The 21,745-nt window shown below is 35.5% G+C and overlaps 1 protein-coding gene across 1 annotated transcript in view; it reads right to left on the bottom strand.

Annotated features, from left to right (window-relative positions):
• Positions 1–3,771: 3,771 nt before the first annotated feature.
• The window catches only part of LOC132543303 (uncharacterized), a 34,840-nt gene continuing 16,866 nt past the window's right edge, over positions 3,772–21,745 (bottom strand). The window contains exons 7-21 of the mRNA XM_060206792.1: positions 20,624–20,743; positions 20,179–20,301; positions 19,750–19,836; positions 18,900–19,042; positions 18,423–18,518; positions 18,065–18,160; positions 16,229–16,339; positions 13,976–14,162; positions 13,562–13,702; positions 12,625–12,728; positions 12,103–12,155; positions 11,045–11,058; positions 10,753–10,897; positions 9,114–9,187; positions 3,772–7,274 (exon numbers count right to left, since the gene is read on the bottom strand). Coding sequence (XP_060062775.1) covers positions 7,258–7,274; positions 9,114–9,187; positions 10,753–10,897; positions 11,045–11,058; positions 12,103–12,155; positions 12,625–12,728; positions 13,562–13,702; positions 13,976–14,162; positions 16,229–16,339; positions 18,065–18,160; positions 18,423–18,518; positions 18,900–19,042; positions 19,750–19,836; positions 20,179–20,301; positions 20,624–20,743 — 1,511 coding nt within the window. The 3' untranslated portion in view covers positions 3,772–7,257. The remainder of the gene's footprint in view (positions 7,275–9,113; positions 9,188–10,752; positions 10,898–11,044; positions 11,059–12,102; positions 12,156–12,624; positions 12,729–13,561; positions 13,703–13,975; positions 14,163–16,228; positions 16,340–18,064; positions 18,161–18,422; positions 18,519–18,899; positions 19,043–19,749; positions 19,837–20,178; positions 20,302–20,623; positions 20,744–21,745) is intronic.

Here is a 21,745-nt window from a genome sequence, read left to right as displayed (position 1 = left end):
CTTGTCCTTTCCTTGAAAACTGACTATTTCACTAGTTTTCAACATGAGTATCTTGTATCACCCTGGTAAATTTGATGACATTATTCAACACCGATAAGTTCACAAAGACATGGAAAGATTTTCTTTTTCGATATTTCTTTGATTTTTTTTATTTTTTATTTTTACAGAACATGCATGTGCAATGTACAATGTATTCCTAAAGTAGCTCTCTCTCTCTCTCTTTTCTGCTATGTATACCACATACCCATCCTTCTATTTGTCCTTCCCCACTTTTTTTAAAATGGCAAACAAGAACAGAAATGGATGTGCCACCTGCCAAACCAACAGCAAAAGAGATTAAATTGAGACAGATAAGTATCCAAGGTTGAGGCCCAGAGGGCCTGTATCGCTCACCTGGATCTTTATGACCAACATTACTATATCTGTGCATATGCTCCACGTTTAACACATTTGACCCCTGTGACTTTGACTATGGGTTAAGGTCATTTCTTTTTGCCAACCTTTCTTGGACGTCATAAAAGGAACATACTTGACAAATATAATGATTCCAGGCTTTTCGATATTTCAGAATAAATTGTTTAAAGGTTTTAACGCATTTGACCCCTGTGACCTTGAAGATTGGTCAAGGTCATTTCTTTAAGCAAACTTTGCAGGACACTGTAAGAGGAACATAGTAGCCTAATATAATGATTCTAGGCCTTCCGGTATTTGGGGAGAAGTTGTTTAAAGGTTTTAACACATTTGACTTCTGCAACCTTGAATATGGGTTAAGGTCATTTCTTTTTGCAAACAATGTTGGGCTTCATCAGAGGAACCTTCCAGCCATATATAATGATTCTAGATTTCAGATGCAGCTTAAAAGTAAGCCTTTGCTTAGAAAGCACTTTGTAACAAGCAGTTTTACGCAGTACATTTTATCAAAAGGCCGTTTCCAAAGCCTGAGTTAATCATCAGAAGAGTCATACTATTACTGAAGAGAAACCTTCCCACAATAAAATATATATACAATGATTAAACAATCTAATTAATTACCCTATCCTTTTCACTGGGAAAACATTCGGGCCTTGATTTACTTGATAAAAGTTCAAACATCAACAAGAGGCCCATAGGGAGGGAGCTATGATAAGCTTGTAAAGGCTTTGGCTTATGTAACCTCAGGTGAAAATTTAATGTGTGTCTTCCCATTTAAGTTTTGACATTTATATTGGTCAGTTTGATTCTCCTCAGTCACCTTCTAGGTTTAACATTTAGGCTCATAGCATCACTGACCAGTCCTAGAGCGACAAAACAACTGTATGATGGTGTTTAATTCAATTTTTTGGCTCTACTTTTGTGTGTCTTTTGCCGTGTCTTAAATAAACAACTTTTATTTCTAATTTTCTGAAATATGATAATTGAAAAAAAAATCTATTAAGTCTTTAACAAATGAGGCACTGATAGCTGTGGATTGACTGCATTCCTTTATAAGTGAGTGTATTATGTAATTGTGTTTGTGTAAGGAAGATTAATGTTTTTTATAAGCCTAGAGTGATATAATGAAAAATTAAAAAAACATTTCATACTGTTGTTTGCTTTCGCCAGAAAGGTAATTTTTAAAATAAGATGTATTGTATATGTATATAGAATATTTTGAGCAATGAGAAATAATTTGATGAAGAATACACTTAGTGCTGAGATCTGAAGACGGGAAGGCTACGAATTGAAAGCACAGCCATAGAGCTGATAGGAATGTTGTCATTAACATGTTTTATCTTATTAGCCCCATAATAAAGTGATTTTGTCATTTTTATATACATTGTATCTGATATATATATTACAGAAGAATATTAATGACATGAAGAATATTAAGGATATGAAGAATATCAAGGACATGAAGAATGTTAATGACATGAAGAACGTAAATGACATGAAGACCGTAAATGACATGAAGAACTTAAACAACATGAAGAACGTTAATAACATGAAGAACAACGTAAATAACATGACGTAAATGACATGAAGAACAAATAACATGAAGAACGTAAATGACATGAACAGCCTAAACAACATGAAGAACGTAAATAACATGAAGAACGTAAATAACATGAAGAACATAAATGACATGAAGACCGTAAATGACATGAAGAACATAAATGACATGAAGAACGTAAATGACATGAAGAACGTAAATAACATGAAGAACGTAAATGACATGAAGAACTTAAACGACATGAAGACCGTAAATGACATGAAGAATGTACATGACATGAAGAACGTAAATGACATGAAGAACGTAAATGACATGAAGAACGTAAATGACATGAAGAACTTAAACGACAGGAAGAACGTAAATAACATGAAGAACGTAAATAACATGAAGAACATAAATGACATGAAGACCGTAAATGACATGAAGAATGTACATGACATGAAGAACGTAAATGACATGAAGAACTTAAACAACATGAAGAACGTAAATAACAGAAGAACATAAATGACATGAAGAACGTAAATAACATGAAGAACGTAAATGACATGAAGAACTTAAACAACATGAAGAACGTAAATAACATGAAGAACGTAAATAACATGAAGAACGTAAATAACAGAAGAACATAAATGACATGAAGACCGTAAATAACATGAAGAATGTACATGACATGAAGAACGTAAATGACATGAAGAACTTAAACAACATGAAGAACGTAAATAACAGAAGAACATAAATGACATGAAGAACGTAAATGACATGAAGAACATAAACAACATGAAGAACGTAAATAACATGAAGAACTTAAATAACATGAAGAACGTAAATAACAGAATAACATAAATGACATGAAGACCGTAAATAACATGAATAATGTAAATGACATGAAGAACTTAAACGACATGAAGAACTTAAACAACATGAAGAACGTAAATAACAGAAGAACATAAATGACATGAAGAACGTAAATGACATGAAGAACATAAATGACATGAAGACCGTAAATGACATAAAGAACGTAAATGACATGAAGAACTTAAACAACATGAAGAACGTAAATAACATGAAGAACGTAAATAACATGAAGAACGTAAATAACAGAAGAACATAAATGACATGAAGACCGTAAATAACATGAAGAATGTACATGACATGAAGAACGTAAATGACATGAAGAACTTAAACAACATGAAGAACGTAAATAACAGAAGAACATAAATGACATGAAGAACGTAAATAACATGAAGAACGTAAATGACATGAAGAACTTAAACAACATGAAGAACGTAAATAACATGAAGAACGTAAATAACATGAAGAACGTAAATAACAGAAGAACATAAATGACATGAAGACCGTAAATAACATGAAGAATGTAAATGACATGAAGAACTTAAACGACATGAAGAACGTAAACAACATGAAGAACGTAAATAACAGAAGAACATAAATGACATGAAGACCGTAAATCACATGAAGAACGTAAATGACATGAAGAACGTAAATGACATGAAGAACGTAAATGACATGAAGAACATAAATGACATGAAGACCGTAAATGACATAAAGAACGTAAATGACATGAAGAACGTAAATAACATGAAGAATGTAAATGACATGAAGAACGTAAATGACATGAAGAACATAAATGACATGAAGACCGTAAATGACATAAAGAACGTAAATGACATGAAGAACGTAAATAACATGAAGAATGTAAATGACATGAAGAACGTAAATGACATGAATATATACTATTAAGAAACTCATTGTACAAAACAACAAAGTTTTAAGAGAGGACGCACATGTAAAGAGATTAATTTTATCTATGCAAAACAATGTACACAAAACATCAAAAAAATTTACAATTATGATTTGGTAATTTTGATGTAGTTTCATGTTAATAAAAAATTCTTCAAAATTCTGCCTGATTTATATTCTTGCTTGCAGGCGGATGTGAAACATTATTCTAAATATATATATAGTAAGTACACAATATTAACAAAGTAACAGAATTATTGAGTATTACACCCTTAAGCACCTTCAAACAACTTACAGCAATTACAAACAAAAAGGATTTACTAAAATGTAAATCTTAACAACTAGCTTACACAGGAATTACTCTGGGGCAACATTTAGGGATTTTTTATCAATGTTTTTACTGAAAATTTCAATGAAATTTTTCAAACGCTTCTAATATATAGGAGAATTCCACCCAATTTCTCCAAAATCCTGAAATCATCCCACAAAGTTACCACCCAGAATTATCCCTGCTACACCAAAGTATCACAGATCTATCTTGAGAACATCAAATGTCAACCATTAGTATATTCATTTTCATCACATTTTCGCATACACTGTGTACAACATTACACAGTAACAATATCATAAACACAATGGCATCATCACAACAATATCACATTGAGAGAACCTGTGGTATATAAGGCCTTTGACCTCTTTAAGGCTGTAACCAATGAAACAAGCTTGCAAATATTTTGAATATTCTGGTCCAACTGATAAAAAAATAAGTTTCAATATGTATGAACATGACAATATAAACTGTTTATACAAAACAATATAATCTCTTCACTATACATATATATACAGTTAAATAAATAAGAGGGGAAAACCCCCAAGAACTAACATCCATTATGGTGTAGATAAGGAAAAGTTAATTTTCTAGGTCCCAGTGGATACCAAAGGTATGCAGGGCGCTCTTCAAATAGATCAAACATAAGCATAAAAAGACATGATAAGAACAATGATAAGTGATAATGTTAAAAAGTGAAAAGTGCCCGATTCCTCACATTACCAACCATACTCATTCTCAGGATATCCTATGGAACTATCTGATGCAAGGACATTTCCTTCTTAGGGTCATATCCTTACTGAACATTTAGAACCTGGCCTCAGTCACAGTATCACCACACCTGGCCTCAGTAACAGTATCGCCACACCTGGCCTCGGTCACAGTATCGCCACACCTGGCTTCAGTCACAGTATCGCCACACCTGGCCTCAGTCACAGTATCACCACACCTGGCCTCAGTCACAGTATCGCCACACCTGGCCTCAGTCACAGTATCACCACACCTGGCCTCAGTAACAGTATCACCACACCTGGCCTCAGTCACAGTATCGCCACACCTGGCCTCAGTAACAGTATCGCCACACCTGGCCTCAGTCACAGTATCGCCACACCTGGCCTCAGTCACAGTATCGCCACACCTGGCCTCAGTAACAGTATCGCCACACCTGGCCTCAGTCACAGTATCGCCACACCTGGCCTCAGTCACAGTATCGCCACACCTGGCCTCAGTCACAGTATTGCCACACCTGGCCTCAGTCACAAAATCACCACACCTGGCCTCAGTAACAGTATCACCACACTTGGCCTCAGTAACAGTATCACCACACCTGGCCTCGGTCACAGTATCGCCACACCTGGCCTCAGTCACAGTATCACCACACCTGGCCTCAGTAACAGTATTGCCACACCTGGCCTCGGTCACAGTATCGCCACACCTGGCCTCGGTCACAGTATCACCACACCTGGCCTCAGTAACAGTATCGCCACACCTGGCCTCAGTCACAGTATCGCCACACCTGGCCTCAGTCACAGTATCGCCACACCTGGCCTCGGTCACAGTATCGCCACACCTGGCCTCGGTCACAGTATCGCCACACCTGGCCTCGGTCACAGTATCGCCACACCTGGCCTCGGTAACAGTATCGCCACACCTGGCCTCAGTCACAAAATCACCACACCTGGCCTCAGTCACAGTATCACCACACCTGGCCTCAGTAACAGTATCACCACACCTGGCCTCAGTAACAGTATTGCCACACCTGGCCTCAGTCACAGTATCGCCACACCTGGCTCAATCACAGTATCACCACACCTGGCCTCAGCTGTTGTGCTCTTTCTTCTACTTTGATATATACAGTTAGTGTAACAATGAAGGTAGCAGTATCTATATAGCAGAAGGAAAGGAAAAGAGAGACAGAATTGTATCTGTGGTGAGATCAGAGGAGGAACAGCAGCGCAAAAGTAGATCAGTTGAGTTAGGACAGCAAGGATCATGGATGCTGTGGAATCTTCCGGAACGCAAGATTACATGGACAGACTTGTGGAAAATGGAACCTCTCAGGATATCCTTCATGCTCAGGTCTGTGTATGACACACTGCCAACTCCAAGCAACTTGTGTAGTGGGGTCTTCTGGAAGATCCAGCTTGTTCCTTGTGCGGTGGAAGAGGCACACTTGCACATATCCTATCAGGCTGTAGAATAGCCCTCCAGCAAGGACGGTACAGATGGCGTCATGACCAGGTTCTAGCTGCCCTAGCAGATATTCTGGAAAAGGAGCGGCGTCACTGATAGAACCTCATAAACCTCACACACACTTTGTGAGAGCTGGAGAGAAGGGACCACCAACTACTACTGCATATCATGTGAATGTACTCAGCCAAGCACCATCCTGGGAAATGAGAGTAGACCTCAACAAGCGTCTCGTCTTTCCTGATGTAGTGCAAACCACTCTGAGACCAGACATTGTGATATGGTCACAACAGCGCCAGAAGGTCATCTTGGTGGAGCTGACGGTTCCATGGGAAGAAGGGTGTGATGAGGCACATGAGAAGAAAGCTGGCAAATACCAAGAGCTTGCAGAGCTGTGCAGACATAAGGGATGGAACACATGGCTGTTTCCAGTAGAGGTCGGTGCCAGAGGATTCCCTGCAGTCAGTATGGAAGATGTTCCAGAAATTGGGACTGACAGGAGCAAAGAGGAAAGCAGCTATTAAGACCTTGGCTGAAAGGGCTGAGAGAGCATCATGCTGGCTATGGTGTAGACGAGATGAGCCAAACTGGAGCCCAGACAACAGCAAGCAGTGATTGATCACCACTGCTGACCCGCCAACCAGAGGACGTCGTGGAATAGGGGTCGAAACGGCCGATGATGGTTGGAATCCACCTGACGATGCTGACAACAGAAGGCTCCAGAGCTCCATGTCATCAGTGCCTAACCGAAGCAGCGGTTGGGTTATCATTAGCAGAGAAATATGTAAGTTCACATAGCCAGCAGTCCTTGTCAATTTCTGTCTTTTGAGCAGAATCTTTATGCTTCCTATAGATAAGTACAGGTAACCTCAAAACTAGTGAATCATTTCTGGCAAGAATTCCGACAATGTTTCCAGTATTTGTAAACACAACAGGTTATGTGCCCAATAACAGTCAATCACCTTCACAGCTTCAGTATTCTCACATCCCAACAAGCTTTGGTCTGGTCTCATGGCGGATTTATAGCTATTAAAAAGACAGAAATATTGAATTATTAAAACTCTTATATATCGTATATCAGAATTTTTTTTCGAGTGTATCTTTTTTTGTGAATTTACAACCCTTTCAAAATCATCAAAAACTTCAGAAAAATTTGCATGTTACCTTTATTTCAGTGTAAGTACATCTATAGATTTGACAAACCTACATACACCTGAACAATTATAAGTCATGAATACTTCTACAATAGATAAATGCAGTCAGTCAGTCTCATAGTAGGGCTTGTCAGTGATATCTCCACTTGATGTTAGGATCCACAATGATGTAATCTATGTCCATTCTGAAGTCTTCAAATTCTTCAAAAGAAGGCTTTCAAATTTCTTAGATGATGAAATCGCAAAAAAATCAAAAGTTGACCTCTAAGAGGAAAAAGTTGATAAGTCACAGAACCACAAAATAAGGCTAAAGACACCTTGTACCCAATATACTTTTAATGCTGACCTCTAATAGGAACAAGAAGCCTAGTGACCTTGACAGTTAAAGTTAAAGGATAAACAAGTGTCAGGAAACAGAAATTCTTACATTGAATATAGTACGGTAGTGTAAATACATGCATACCATCAAAACTGTCATCCTATACTGATGATTCTTTAAAGGTTATTTCCTGTGAGAAATAACCAACGTTATGCTCAAAAATACAATTTTTCTATGAAAATTACAGTAAAGTCTAAAAAAAATATGCCTCTCAAGGAAGAAATGTGAGACTCATTTTGGTAATTAAAGCACCTTCAGATGTTTCCTTTCATAATGAGTATTTGATTCTACCCTATGAGGGTCTTGAGAAGAAGATTTTTAAAATCGAAGTCAATTTGACCCCTTTTGGCCCGCCCATCAGCCCCTGGGGGTCAGTCAGGATCAAAATGGGCTTGCCATCAAGCCGCCATCCCTCACTAATAATTCTAACTAAGTTTAAAATATTTTCAATGGAATTCAAACAAATTTTGTTCAAAAATCTAGTTTTCCTATATAAACTATAGTAAACTTTACCCCTTCCCCACGGGGATATGTGAGACCCTGGGGCCATGAATTTCACAATTTTGGTAAAACATCTTAAGATGCTTCCATTCATAAAGAGTATTTGATTCTACCATATGTAGGTCTTGAAAAGAAGATTTTTGAAATCTGAGTCAATTTGAGCCCTTTGGTCCCATCCCTCAGTCCCTGGAGGGTGGGGACTGTATAATTCACAATTTTCGTTCATCTTAGGCCAGGGAAGGCTACTGCAAAATTTCATTAAAATTGGATCAGGGGTTTTTGAGAAAAAGTCGAAAGTGTTAAATTGTTAACGGACACACAACGCATGACGCCAGAGAAGGGTATTAGAAAAGATCACCATGAGACTTTGTCACAAGTGACCTAAAAAGTTGACAACAGTCACAGAACCACAACATAAGGCTACAGACACCTGTACCCAATGAGCTCAAAAAGTCAACCTGTAACATACTCTACAGTTTATCAAGTACTTGACAAGATGAAAAACTTTACCATGTGTTAACATTCCTCTGTATCCAGTTTTGACCACAAATCTACTACAGTGGATTACAATATGTCCGCCATTGTGAAGGATAGAATAGGTTTCAATGTATCTAAAATTCACTAAAGCAACAAGACATTTTGCAAATGATACCATTCTCCTTAATGTTCCGCCTTCACTTAAGCATAATATAGACGATTTTCTGAAGTTTGATTAAAATCCCTAAAGGAATACTGTAACTTAAGTGCTGACAATTGTTATGAGGGGAGAATTATTCCAAAGTTAATGTATTAATTCATATAGAAAATTTACATTTTGCACTGAAATGTTACCTTGTCGGAAAACAGGATAATTAGTACAGCTTTCTATACATCTCATCTCATTCTTTGAGAACATCAATCTGTATCTAAAAAACAAACAATATTATTCAACTTTTTGTTAAATTTCATGTGACACAATGCTATGTAGGTTTGTGGAATATGGATGAATTAACTGAAGGTGAAAAATTGAAGTCATTCTTCTTTTCCACATTAGCAAGTAATTCAGAGTATTTATGTAAATAAAAACATCAGAAACAAGGGAAAACAAGGAAGCATTGTGGCATTTCCAATCAATTCAACCATCAGCTATCCTGTATCCACATCAAACTGCACACTAAAAGAACAAAAAGGATCTAGGGAAAGAGGATTATCCCCTGTCTAACCGAAAGAAACCTGTTTCTTTTTCATATTTGTGTTTTTCAAGCTGGCCTGTAGCAAAATATCGAGTAAAGAACTGGAAATGTTGGTATCACACAAATTATTGCCTGCACACTCCCTACACATATTAGCATGTATTGCAGAAGGGAAGACAATTATTGGAAACAGACATAAGTTACAAACATAGGCCAATAATTGATTATTAATTAATCAATAATTTTAAAGTTGGATCTTTTCTCTTCTTTTCTCTTCTCTGTTTTTGCTCTTAATGATAAGAAATTTGAACATTCCTTTGCAGAAATAGCCATGATAACCTTTACATGCCACATCCAAAATTGTCGCCTCAAAGCCTTTTTGTTTCTTCTGATCAATCCCAAAATCAAATGGGCACAAGTAGAGACCAAAGGGAATGTGCATTTGAAATTTGAGAGAGATCCATTCTGTACTTCTTAAGAAATAGGGATAATAATCTTTACTTGGTGAAATCTAAGATGGTTGCCTGCCAAACATTTTATTTTTCTGATCAGTCTCAAACTTAAACAGACACAACTAGGAATCAAGAGGAACCTGTTCATGAAATTTCAGAAAGATCTCAGCAGTAGTTCTCAAGAAAAAGCAATTCAAACTTTTGATGTCAAAATCCAAGATGGCCACCTGCAGGCCATTTTCTTTTTCTGATAAAAACCAAAATCAAACAGGCTCAACTAAGGATCAAGGGAAACAAACACATGAAAATTGAGAAAAACCTGTTCTGTAGTTCTCAAGTTAGTGATAACAACCTTTAAAAGTCAAAATCTTAGCTGTCCATCTGTCGACCATTTTGTTTTACAAAATGAACGGGCACAACTAGGGACCAAGGGTAACCTACATATGCAATTTGAGAAAGATCCATCAACAGAAATAGGGATAACAAAAATTGTTTATGGACAGATGGACGCAAGGATGAATGGATGGACAGACAGACAAAGCAGCGACTATATGCCTTCAGGAAGCATAAACAGAAGACACAACTACAGTGTGCTACACTGATTTATTTTAGACAGCCACCAACACCTCAACATATCTAGACACATTGCTGTCGCTAATGAATATTGTATCATGAAACCTCATGTATTTAGAGACAATTAGTTACATGCTTTCCTTTTGACAACAATAAGATGAGTATAGACATATAATATTAAACTGTGCATACTGAAGTAATCACCATTAGTTATTCCTGAAATGAAGTTAGGTTTTGAAAAGTACAACCATGTATAGTAGAAATTTAACTGACCTTTTCCCACCAAGATTTTCTATCAATATAGTCCTCTGATTTGCTTCTCTTCTCATTTCTATAGTTCTTGACATAGCCAAAGGAAATGGCTGCCATTGTCCACTGTCACAAAACAACCAATACCAGTCATACTGGTAATTGGCATCTTGAAAAAGAAATCAAAGTTAATTTAAACGCAGCTCACTGAAAGATAATTTGTAATTTATTTATAAAGTATTTACTTGTAAAACCATGTACGAAAATGGAAAAATCACATTGAATCTTGAATATGTTAATTTTAAATAATACTTACCTTTCTCTGGAAACCTGAAAAAGGGAATCAAAACATGAGATCAAGTTTTTTACATGAACAGATAAGAGGCAGAACAGAATTCACATTTATGAACTTAGTGAGAAATTTGAGATAAATGACAAATCTGAAAATAAAATGAAAATAATCTTTCCAGTACTTCCTTAAGAGTCAGCAATGACAAACTTTGACCTTGAAAACTGAATACCTGATAACAAAACTGGTCTTCATTACAAAAAGCAAATGTGACTTTGCCCAAAAATGATGTAAACAAGCTTGAATTTTTCTCATACAAATGGTCAAGGATGACCTTAGACCTTTAACTTTTAACCCTTAACTGAAGACCAGTGAAATCTTATCAAGTGCAGAACTTTGCCTAATGATACAGTATGAATATAAACTAAATCAAGCAAATGTTCATGAGATTTTTTGTACATTCTTTTTATTAAAAAAGAGGTCAAGGGTAACGTTTGACCCTTAACCTTGACTGATGGCCACTAAAATCTAGAAAGGGGTAGAAATTTATAATGTGTTGCCATGGCATAAATATTTAATAAATCTGTCCTTAGCCCCTTCCTCCATCCCCACTTAAGGCATGTGTGTGTGTGTGTGGGTGTGTGGGTGTGTGTGTGTGTGTGTGTGTGTGTGATAAGGATATTTTTAAGACAGTAAACCTTAGTTGGTCAATTATCTAAACTCATGAATTGACAATGGGATATGGGATGGGAGCACTAGGTGATCTTTGTTGAGGTCAAAAAGCTGCCCATCTGGTGTGTGCCAGTCAGCTTTGGTCAAGACTCTGAATGGATATATTTAACCAACATTGAAATAAGTGTAGCAACGCACATAATTACATGTTGGCAGATCTAGATCTTCATAATCACCAATATGGTGGAAGAACTTTGTCACTGGAAAACAAAATCACTTTTCCAGTCAGTTAATGTCTCTGCTAGGAGTTGAACTTGGTGACTAAATATCATACATAGTCTAGTTCTCCATTGACAAAACACAAAACACAAAACAAAGAGCCTACATCATCCCTGGGGACACTTGGCATTTACCTGCAGATATCAAAACTTGAGTGTCTGCATATCTTGTTACTGTTCCAAGCAACCTGCAATACATATCACACCAATCATCAAAAAATTTATATGAAAGAAAAAATTACATACAACCAACTAATGAAATTCACTTTTAAATGTATGTGAAATTTGCTGGTATCACGTACTCTTAAACACAGAAATTCATGTGTAGGGAAATGAAACTAAGTAGACCTACATCAACAAAAATTTGACATTTTCCCCACAGAGACTATAGCCTTGTTACCAGGCATAGGATTATTGACAATGATATATTAAAATAACATTAAACCATCGCCTAATCTTAACAAGTTAATTTGTAACAGAATTATATTCAGACCTGCAGAAGTTACCAGCAAATAAAATGGTCTAATATGTTAATACAGATTTATGAAAAAAATGATTGATATGTGTTCTCCACTACTATTTCATACAGGATAAAAATTATCATAAATGTTAAACCCTTTACAAACCCAAAACTATTGTGTCAATTGCCATACTTACATAAATTATATTTGGCTGTAGTGCAGACAAAGTCACCACAGTGCCAACATCTGTATCAAATTTAATCGGCGCCTGATGTTCATCTGTCCTGTTAACATGAGTTACTGAAAGAAAAAGTAACCAGGAGTATCAGTGAAACTTATGAATGCTCAATGAAAACAACTTTATTTGTTAGAAATAAGTAACAAAGGGCAATAATTCTGTAATTAAAGGGTTTTGGACCCTGATTTGGTACACTGCAAATCCTTTTAGTAAGAACAATGTATACACAAAATTCATTATTCTAGTTTAAATGCAAGCCAAGTTATGCTTCAGACACAAAACTTTAAGAAAGGGCAGGGACTGTACTAAGGGGTTCTGGACCCTGAATTTGGTACACCACACATTGTCTTAATGAACAATGTATCTATACACAAAGTTCCTTTTATCCTAACGAAAACTTTCAAGAGCATTAAAAGTATGTAATTAAGATTATGTTTGTTTCCTATCTACAAATACAATTCAAAACTGCTACTTTTTACGAATTATGTATTTCATATTATTCACTAAAAGACATTTACATCTGAATACCACATAATACCACACATATCCTGAAAGTGTAACAGAAGTCATCTTAATACATTTTTGCAAGTGAAATACAGAGAAATATCTCATCAATAATTTTGCAGATTTACACCAATGAAAAGAGAGAACACAAATCATCTTATAAAATTGACAAATCACAAAGCCCGGTACAAAAAATAACAAAATCAGAAACCTGGAAGCGTTGTTTACTAGTAACACAACATTCAATTCCATGGTAAACATTCATGTCCATGAAAGTCAGCAAACATTGCCACACAAATTATGTATGGCCAAAAAAGAATCAACACCCTATCATGATAAAATAATACATCAATACGAAGCTTGCAAACTACTACAGAAACAATCGACTTACTTTTTCTGACACTTGACCCCACCAAATGTGTCTCGCCATGATATTCACGGCAATCTCTTGGGGTACCTCTTATCAGATAGGTCATGAAACGGCTTTCAAGCTGACCAGTTGGTTTATCATCCCACTGTACTAAAGCATTTTCTGAATAAACAGAAATTACAACTGATTACAAGCACGGTAATAGTTTCGTGATTTCAATAGGCAAACTGTACTATTTTTGTAATCAATGTAGCTTTGCATATTTAATGTTTATATAAATATGTATGTCATTTCACAAATTCATATTGTTGGGTGAAATTTTTGCACCCAAATTACTTCTGCAAATTTAGTGTAAATTTCCCCCATGCATAAAACTTAGATACGACATTTATAGATTCCCAAACCGCCCGCGTAAAATTCTGTCAGTATACTCACTATCTGGTAAATGACCAACAACAGTGCCTGTTTGATCCGTATTAAGTAAATCCTTTACTCGATCACCAAGAGGGAAATTATTCCAAAGCTGTTCACCAGGTTCCCCCGTCAGATTAAGGAGTGACTTAATTTCTTCTTCTTTTTTCTCTCTTTCCGTCCTTTCCGTCATTATCCTTCGAATAACATCCTAGAACAATGAAGTTAGTTAACTAATTATATTGTACCAAAACATCTTGCACAATTTCTTCAACAAAGTAAAATTATAGATGATTTATATGTAAGAAAATATAAGCAAACAAGCACACTGAGTATTGCTGAAGCAATACATGTTCCACACTGGTCCCCACAAGCAATTACACTGTACTGACTTACAAACATGGTGCTATTTGGTGATGGAAAAAGAATAAAAGAATAAAATTAGTCTGTAATTGATTTAAATGGAACAATGCAATACTACACAAGTACGCAATCAATCTGATTATACATTTTCATTACCAATGTGTAATAATGTTTGATGGTTATCAGTAAGTGTATCAGGTTTAATTTGAATCCTTTCAGGAATGAACCTTCTACCAGACGATTTTCTAAAATTAGTAATGGTGACCTTAACCTTAACCTAACAACCATCAAATTCAAACTTATCCAAGATAACCTGATTCTCTATAAGTGTGTGAAGTTTGACGAAAATCCCTCAAGAAATAAAGATGCTAAAGCTTCAACAGCAAAGATTTTTTTAAATAGTAACAGTGAACATCACCTAACACCTTGAAACTTGTCCAAGATATTCTGATGCTTAAAAAGTTTGTAAATAATAATAAAATCCTTCAAGGAATGTAGCCAATAGAGTCACTTTTCACTGCTAATTTTGTTTTTAACATATCTACTGACTTAAGTACTCTCTACTAATTTTATTTTCAACATATCTACTGACTTAAGTACTCTCTACTAATTTTATTTTCAACATATCTACTGACTTAAGTACTCTCTACTAATTTTATTTTCAACATATCTACTGACTTAAGTACTCTCTACTAATTTTATTTTCAACATAACATATCTACTGTATTGACTTAAGTACTCTCTACTAATTTTATTTTCAACATATCTACTGACTTAAGTACTCTCTACTAATTTCATTTTCAACATATCTACTGACTTAAGTACTCTCTACTAATTTTATTTTCAACATATCTACTGACTTAAGTACTCTCTACTAATTTTATTTTCAACATATCTACTGACTTAAGAACTCTCTACTAATTTTATTTTCAACATATCTACTGTCTTAAGTACTCTCTACTAATTTTATTTTCAACATATCTACTGTCTTAAGTACTCTCTACTAATTTTATTTTCAACATATCTACTGACTTAAGTACTCTCTACTAATTTTGCTTTTAACATATCTACTGAATTAAGTACTCTCTACTAATTTTATTTTCAACATATCTACTGACTTAAGTACTCTCTACTAATTTCATTTTCAACATATCTACTGACTTAAGTACTCTCTACTAATTTTATTTTCAACATATCTACTGACTTAAGTACTCTCTACTAATTTTATTTTCAACATATCTACTGTCTTAAGTACTCTCTACTAATTTTATTTTCAACATATCTACTGACTTAAGTACTCTCTACTAATTTTGTTTTTAACATATCTACTGAATTAAGTACTCTCTACTAATTTCATTTTCAACATATCTACTGACTTAAGTACTCTCTACTAATTTTATTTTCAACATATCTACTGACTTAAGTACTCTCTACTAATTTTATTTTCAACATATCTACTGACTTCAGTACTCTCTACTAATTTTATGTTCATTGTATCTATTGACCTAAGTAATCACATCAGATTTTATCTACTGACCTTTGCTCATTTCATTTTCAACATATCTATTGACTTAAGCACTCTCTACTATTTTTATTTCCAACACATCTACTGACTAAGGTGATCTTTACTAATTACATTTTCATCATATCTTTTGAATTGGGGGATCACTTGATTTTATTTTCAACATATCTTTTGACTTGGGGGATCACTATTGATTTTATTTTGAACATATCTACTGACTTGGAGGATCACTATTTTTCAATGTATCTATTATTTCCCCTTTTTATTCAATATTCAATCCTTAAAAACACACACAAATACACACAAAAAGAATCTCCCAAAAACCCCCCTACATTATTCCAGCTATTACTTATACAGTCATTATTTCAAACAACCAAGAAACTACAACTTGCCATGTCATCGGGATCATCTCCTGTGAAGGTCCTGATAATATTCTGGAAGTCTTCTGGAGACATTTGGTCCCATTCATTAGCAAGCTGTTTCAGAATGTTACAGGCTAAGATCTGAAACAATTATGTAGTCATGTACAACTTCCACAAACACGAAATATTTCTTTAGCAGCATCGTCATTGCATAGCAATATTAAAATCACAGTCTCAACTCTTCAGTTACTCTTGTTTCAGTAAGTAAAGTAAAGTAACAAGAGGCATACCGGCCTTGACAGTTACCTGAGATAAGCAATATGGAATATAAAGGTTAAAGGGTAAGTAGCTTTCAAATGTCATGAAAAAGAAATTAATGATAAAAAATTAGTGTCAATACCAGCATACCACCAAAACTGTCATCATATACAAATAATTCTTACATAGTAATTTCCAGTGGAAAATAAACATTATGCTTAAAAATGCAATTTTTCAATAAAAATTATAGTAAAGTTAGCCTCCTCCCTAGGGAGAAATGTGAGACCCATTTCGGTAAAGCACCTGAAGATGCTTCCATCCATGAAGAGTATTTGATTCTACCATATCTGGGTGTTGAGAAGAAGATTTATGAAATCTAACTCAATTTGACCACTTTTGGCCCCGCCCATCGGCCCCTTTGGGTCAGCCAGGATCAGTATGTGCATACCATCAAGCCATCATCCTTCACGCGTAATTCTAACCAAGGTTGAAATATTTTCTTAGGAAATTAAACAAATTACACTCAAAAATGCTTTTTTCCTATATACACTATAACACCATAAATTTGTGGGTATAGTGCGCACTCGAGTATAGTGTGCAGGTATGTTTTTAGGGTCAGATTCAAAATATATATATAAATATATATATATATTGATTATCGGTTACCACAGTGCAATAGTTGATGTTTCTATTCATTGATAATTAGGAAACCACAATGAGCGTGACTCTAACACATTTAATTATCTCATGTAAACAAATTCTCTCAGGTCCCTGATTTAACAAGCATGGAAGGCAAGGTTAATTTGATAATTAATGGTTATTATCAAGTACACTTATTCTTTGTTAACTTATCTTCAATCTACCATATATAACTGATGACTCTAAATATAACCATGTGAAGGAAGGTAATCTAATATGGCAGACAGAGAACTCGAGAACAATAACCCCTAGAATGGCATGTTCCTGCATATAATATGCACCCTCTTTTTGACATGACAGTTTTTGCCCAAAAAAGTGTGCACTATATACGCAAATTTACGCTAAATTTTACTCCTTCCTCACATGTGAGATCCTGGGATGATGAAATTTTGGTGATGCTTCCATTCAGAAGAAGAGCAATTGATTCTACCATAACTGGGTGTTGAGTAGATGATTTTTTAAATTTGAGTCAATCTGACCCTTTAGGCCCTAACCGCCTTTGCTCCTGTGGGACAGGTTTCTGCAAAATTTCACTGAAATTGTATAAGGGATTTTTAAGAAGTTAAAATTTTTAATGACACACAATGCCAGACAAAGGTGATCACAATAGGTCACCATGAGACTTTGTCTCTAGCGACCTAAAAAAAACTTGGTAAATATAAAAAATGGCCTCTGTATTTTATCCAAGGGACCCCCACCTGTGACTTGACAAGTGAAATCAAGACTTTCTTAAATCTAACAAATCAGTTAGTAAAACCTAAACAGTATGTCGCTTGAAAGCAGATACTTTATACAATGTTGACTGTCGGATTAGAGAAGCTGTTGGGTCAGTGGGAGGTCAGTGAGATTCCATGAAGTATTAACGACATCCTAATAAAAACAACATTACTAAGAGTGTTGAGTATTCACCTGTTGCCACGTCTGTCGGCCAAGCTGTCCCCCAAATTTAATATCTAATAGTTTTCCTCCTGTCATTTCAATGACCGGTTCAAAATGGCGACGAGTCTGAAACAAAAATATTACTAGAACCCGATACATTTCAGATATGGTAATGGTTACAAAGTAAACTTCTCCTGAAACATTATATTATATATCTTATTTACAAGTTTTTTCTCAATTCAGATGAAGCTGGTACAGATTGATGATTTTTTTTTTTTTTTTTAGAAATTTTGATGAAAGTTTTTAATTTTGCACAATTAATAACAAGAAACTTAACTTGCATTCTGTGTCTGCAAATAGCACTTATACGAATAATACATTGACTTACATGTGCTGTGTCTCCAACTGACATAAGAAACACAGGAATTCCCAACTTTTTAAGCTTCAAAGCTATTTTTATCAGCTCATTCTTCACCTCAATGGTCTAATGAAAATGAGAAAGAGAACAAATTTGAAGAACATATTAGGCATATAGTAATTTAAGCCAATTATTTGCACAAAGCTGATAGCTGTCCTTTTCCGTGATTAATAAGCAATAATTCTTTACGTCTTGAACTTTAGGAAGTAAAATTGATGACTAAAACCATTATTGACAATGGTGCCTTTGAAGAAAACATGGTCAATCCTACAAACACTCCAACAGGTGAATTTTTTTCACTTCTATAGAAGCCTTACAAATCATCAGAAATATTACAATTTTTGTCATGATAATGCCCAATAAGTCTTAATTTGTTTCAACAAACATGCTATCTTCTTGCATTCATATCAGGTAAGAACATCATATATTATCGCTTGTTTCATGTACCTTGGCAGATCCTGATGCAAATATATCTTGGTCTCCAGCCATTCCCCAAGCTCCACTTGCTGTTTCATTCAATTCAAGGTCAGTAATTACCACGATACGAGGTTTGACCTTTCTCCCGTGTAACCAGACCGTGCCACCTGTGCCTATCAAAATAAACTCATCTATTATCTCCAGTTTTTCAGATTAACAATTTATGTGTAGAGAATGCACTACATGTTACAATGGTATAACACCATTTGTTCAGGTGACCTCTATAGTACATTATGATATCATAGGTAATACTTCCTTGGATATCCTACCCTATCCATGTGTCTGAAAAGTAGTTCTTTTTAAAATGTATCAGGGTGCATCTGACCAAAGTCGCATCATAATTTCATCAAAAAATGTAAAAAGAAACAAAATTTGACTTTGACCAACTGACCCTGCCTTTTGGTCAGTTGACCTGTAGATTCCAATGATGTTTGCTTCATCACAAAATGGTCATCAGTGAAAAGATATCAAATTTCACATTGACCTTTGGCCTTGATGACCATGACTTTTGACCTTGTTTTTCATCCCTGGGGTGAACAATTGTGAAGTGAAGTCTTGACCAAACTTCATGCAAATTGTTTAATAAATACTTCAGTAATCAGCAAGGAACTAAATTTGTGGACAGACAGATAGGGCGATTTCTATATCTATATCTCTGAAACAGAGGTCTAATTTATGACAATGAATACAGTGAAAGAAAACTGCCACAATCATTACAAACTATACAGTATACCAAGATGTCTTTTAACTTGATGATAAGTTACAAATTTAATGTTTATATGTGTACATACAATAAAGATATCAGAGTATATATTTCTACCTTTTTCTGAAAACCACACACAGGTACTGAGAATTAGTCCAAGACCAAGTGGAGAGCGACCTGCTGGCTCCTCAAATCTGTCCAAGTCTGGAATAAAGAAAAATCTGAAATTGTCAAACTGAAAATATCTGTCACTTGTACATGTAAGCCCCTGAAGGCCACAGTGTTGATGTAGTTAATTTCAGTTGTTATAAAAAATCCATCTTTGACTGTATAAAATCTTAACTTACATTATAAAAAGGGGATAAATTACAAGTATATCTATTATCTCTGAATCATGAAAAAGCTGTTTGAGTTAAAGTTATAAAAATATCAAGGACCTATATTAACAGGCTTACAAAATCCTTGGGACAACAACAAGGTAAGGCCTACAAAATTATGATTCATAACAATTGAGGAGCTTGTAAGATCTAGAATATCGGAGCTTACCTAGTACATTCTGAACCTCATGTAGATCATTGGTAGGATACTGTAGAATTTCTGTGCGGTGCCCAAACACTGCCACACCATATGTCTCTGACATCTGACTTCCAAGGTTCTTACTTGCGGCCTCTGTGGAAACAATGAAAGCAAAGTAAACATTTTTTTTGTATTCTTTTTAACGAGGACTGTAACAGAATCTGTGTTTATGATCTTGACTGTTACAGAATAAAAGAATGTATTTTTGTTTGACCTTGATTGGGACAGCACAAGGATTCAGTTTGACATGGACTATAACAGGACAAGGATCTTGTTTTTGCTGGACCTTGACTGTAACAAAACAGAGAATATGTTTTTGTTCAACCTTGACTATAACAGGAAAATGAATCTGATATTGCCTCATCTTGACTGCAATAGAACACGGGTCTGTTTGTTACCTGAACACATGACTTACCTTGCAGTACGTTTCTGACTGCTTCCTTCATTTGCGTAATCCTGCCACTCTGGTGCATGCTCTTAGACAAGTCCAATAGGAACATGGTGCTAGGAGCAAGGCTCTCCTGACTATCACAGTCTGTATGTACAGAAAGAAACAGTAAACACATGGTGCTAGGAGCAGGATACTCCTGACTAACACAGTCTGTATGTACAGAAAGACTCAGTAAACACATGGTGCTAGGAGCAGGATACTCCTGTCTAACACAGTCTGTATGTACAGAAAGAAACAGTAAACACATGGTGCTAGGAGCAGGATACTCCTGACTAACACAGTCTGTATGTACAGAAAGAAACAGTAAACACATGGTGCTAGGAGCAGGATACTCCTGTCTAACACAGTCTGTATGTACAGAAAGAAACAGTAAACACATGGTGCTAGGAGCAGGATACTCCTGTCTAACACAGTCTGTATGTACAGAAAGAAACAGTAAACACATGGTGCTAGGAGCAGGATACTCCTGTCTAACACAGTCTGTATGTACAGAAAGAAACAGTAAACACATGGTGCTAGGAGCAGGATACTCCTGTCTAACACAGTCTGTATGTACAGAAAGAAACAGTAAACACATGGTGCTAGGAGCAGGATACTCCTAACTAACACAGTCTGTATGTACAGAAAGAAACAGTAAACACATGGTGCTAGGAGCAGGATACTCCTGTCTAACACAGTCTGTATGTACAGAAAGACTCAGTAAACACATGGTGCTAGGAGCAGGATACTCCTGTCTAACACAGTCTGTATGTACAGAAAGAAACAGTAAACACATGGTGCTAGGAGCAGGATACTCCTGTCTAACACAGTCTGTATGTACAGAAAGAAACAGTAAACACATGGTGCTAGGAGCAGGATACTCCTGTCTAACACAGTCTGTATGTACAGAAAGACTCAGTAAACACATGGTGCTAGGAGCAGGATACTCCTGACTAACACAGTCTGTATGTACAGAAAGAAACAGTTAACACATGGTGCTAGGAGCAGGACAATATATGAAAAAACACTATCTATAGACAAATACATGTAATTCAAGTTTCGAATTAACTAAGAAAGTCAACATGCACTCAAGTAATTGTAAAACTT

Source organism: Ylistrum balloti, unplaced genomic scaffold (assembly GCF_031769215.1).
Source record: "Ylistrum balloti isolate Yb309-2 unplaced genomic scaffold, AGI_CSIRO_Ybal_v1 Utg369752, whole genome shotgun sequence".
Classification (NCBI taxonomy): Eukaryota; Metazoa; Mollusca; class Bivalvia; order Pectinida; family Pectinidae; genus Ylistrum; species Ylistrum balloti.
The sequence above is the reverse complement of the archived record's forward strand: the minus strand, read 5'-3'. Positions and strand labels throughout refer to the sequence as shown.